This window comes from Chanos chanos, chromosome 15 (assembly GCF_902362185.1).
Source record: "Chanos chanos chromosome 15, fChaCha1.1, whole genome shotgun sequence".
Taxonomy (NCBI): Eukaryota; Metazoa; Chordata; class Actinopteri; order Gonorynchiformes; family Chanidae; genus Chanos; species Chanos chanos.
Genome location: NC_044509.1, coordinates 16,636,221 through 16,638,720, shown reverse-complemented (window position 1 = coordinate 16,638,720; position 2,500 = coordinate 16,636,221). Strand labels below are relative to the sequence as shown.

The 2,500-nt window shown below is 48.2% G+C and overlaps 1 protein-coding gene across 1 annotated transcript in view; it reads left to right on the top strand.

The window, feature by feature from the left end:
• Positions 1-2,500, top strand: part of msi2a (musashi RNA-binding protein 2a) — a 248,366-nt gene that overhangs the window by 177,715 nt on the left and 68,151 nt on the right. The window contains exon 8 of the mRNA XM_030792413.1: positions 368-450. Within this exon, the coding sequence (XP_030648273.1) occupies positions 368-450 (83 nt within the window). The remainder of the gene's footprint in view (positions 1-367; positions 451-2,500) is intronic.

The following is a 2,500-nucleotide window of genomic DNA, read 5'->3' as shown; positions in this document are numbered from 1 at the left end:
AAAAAAAGAAACAAAAAAAAAAAAGAGAGAATGTCTGCTCAGGATATGCACACAGTTTAGGGCTATTCATCTCCCTCTCTCTCTCTCTCTCTCTCTTTTTCTCTCTCTCTCTCTCGTTCTCTCTCTCGCTCTCTCTCTCTCTCTCTCTCTGTCTTTCAGAACAGGAGCTGGTTACTCAGTCTTTGATGGTAATCAGAAACTGATGTTTTCCTCTCAGTGGAATTGATCCTTTGTGCTCCTGCTGTAGTTAACGCAAGTTTTAAAAACGAGCACTAACTCCTCTCTCTCTCTCTCTCTCTCTCTCTCTCTCTCTCTCTCTCTCTCTCTCTCTCTCTCTTCCTCTGTGTGTTTCTATCCATTTCCACAGGCTTTGGCTTTGTAACTTTTGAAAATGAAGACGTCGTCGAGAAAGTCTGTGAAATTCATTTCCATGAAATCAATAATAAAATGGTAAGTCTTCACACCTCTCCGTTTTTGGGTGGCTTGGTGTTTGTGTGGATTAATATTTGATATTCCCATTTAGCGGAGTACTAATAGCGCAGCCCTGTTGATACTGTGTGTGTGTGTGTGTGTGTTTGTGTGTGTGTGAGAATACTGGATCTTAAGGATGGTGTGTGCAGCGGTGTGTTTACTGTTCAGAAACCGTGAAATTGTGTGTGTGTGTGTGTGTTTGTGTGTGTGTGTGTGTGGTTGTGTGTGTTGCTCCCATCAAGTGGCATAAGGAGTCAGAGACCTGTCAGTGCTCCTGCCCCCTCCCCGCCCCCACCTCCCTGCCCCCACCTCCCTCGCCCTCCATCGCTCTCGCCCTCCATTTTTGCAAATCCCTCCGGTTGGACGCGACCTGGGTGGCAGTGAGGGAACTGGCACTGTCTGAGTTCATTAAAGAAGGATTAGCTCCTTCTCACCCCCCCCCCCCCCCTCTCCCAGTCCAAAGCCACTGTCCTCTCTCTGTGGCCACATTCTGCTGCCGGCGGTCCAGCGGGGAGTGTCTGGGTTGGCTGCTCTCTGTGTCCAGGTGGACTGGACGGATAAACGTATGTTTGGAGACGGCCCGATGTTCTAGCGGACGCTGGCGAGAGCCACGGGGAACGCGTGGACAAGACACGACGCCAACGGCGCACAGACAGACCTCACACAGATGAACAAACAAACAGACGGGTGGGGGGGTCTCCTCTGCACCCTCGGCCGGTCTCTGAGGCGTGACGGCGGAGCTCTTCTTCGGCCCGCTCGTTCTCCCGTCGGACAGACGCCTCCTCCTCCTCTTCGGCAGGAGGAGGAGAAGGCTGAGGAGAGCTGTGGAGTGTGGGCAGGGGGTATAGTGTAGGAGATCTCCTGTCCTCTCACACATCACACGGCCGCGTTGTCCGTTTTGCCGGCTCTGTGCATTCTCCGGCACCAGTCGATACCTGACCTGACCTGGCTCTCACCGGGGGGGGGGTGTCACACAGTAGAACACTCCTAAGAACGCACCAAACTGTTCGCCAACGCTGAACATCAGAAATGGAGGATCAGACCTTGTACTCAACACTTATCCCCCTACAACTTTTCCATTATGCCCTTTCTCTCTCTCTCTCTCTCTGGCTCTCTCTTTCTCTCTCTCTCAGTTTGGCTGTGTGGAGGCCAAGGGACTGTGAGGGTGTGTGAGCACAGAGGCGTGAATGCAGGACAATGCTATTGATTTGTGTATGATATTGCATCAAATGGTTTCACCGTTCAGGGAGAGCTGAGGCTGGGCTGTGACTCCGTTATTTCTGCTGCAACTTTTTTTTTTTCCTCCTTTCTTTCTTTCTTTCTTTCTTTTTTTTCTTTTTTTTCCTCCTTTCTTTCTTTCTTTCTTTCTTTTTTTTCTTCCTTTCTTTCTTTCTTTTCTTTTCTTTTTTTTGTTCGTGCAGTCCATCGACTGGCTGCTTTGAAATTGGACAGCCAGGAAATTGCATGCATCATTACGATCAGACTAGCAACTTCACCCCCGCCCCCAAAAAGGAGAGAGAGAGAGAGAGAGAGAGAAATATAAAAGAAGAAAAGATACCTCAAATACTCCATTTAGAAGGAGTTATTTGTTTCAGGTAAAGGCCACCTGTCGTCATGCTCTCCTGGTTTTTGTGGGTAGTGTGCTGACTGTAATGGTGTGTTGTAAAGGAAATGAAGGTGTGAGAGAAAGCCATGACGGCGCTGCTTTTGTGGAGACCCACTCGCCCTCCCGATGGTTGTCCTCCCGCTGGAGAGGAAGTCCCTTCACTTCACGCTGGCAAGATCAAAGCTCTCTGTGTAGATGGAACTTGATCTGCTTACAGGCCTGTTCTGCTTATTTGACTTGTCAATTTATAGCCATCTTCATCATCCTCATCATCATCAGATTCTTAATTTTATGAGCCTCAGCATAGGCATCTCATTTGACTCATTTTGAGTTTTTTGTTTTTGTTTATTTATTTGTTTATTTTTCATGTTTCAGCATTAGGCATATTTTCTGTAAAGCCTATCCCTGATTGGATGACCTGTT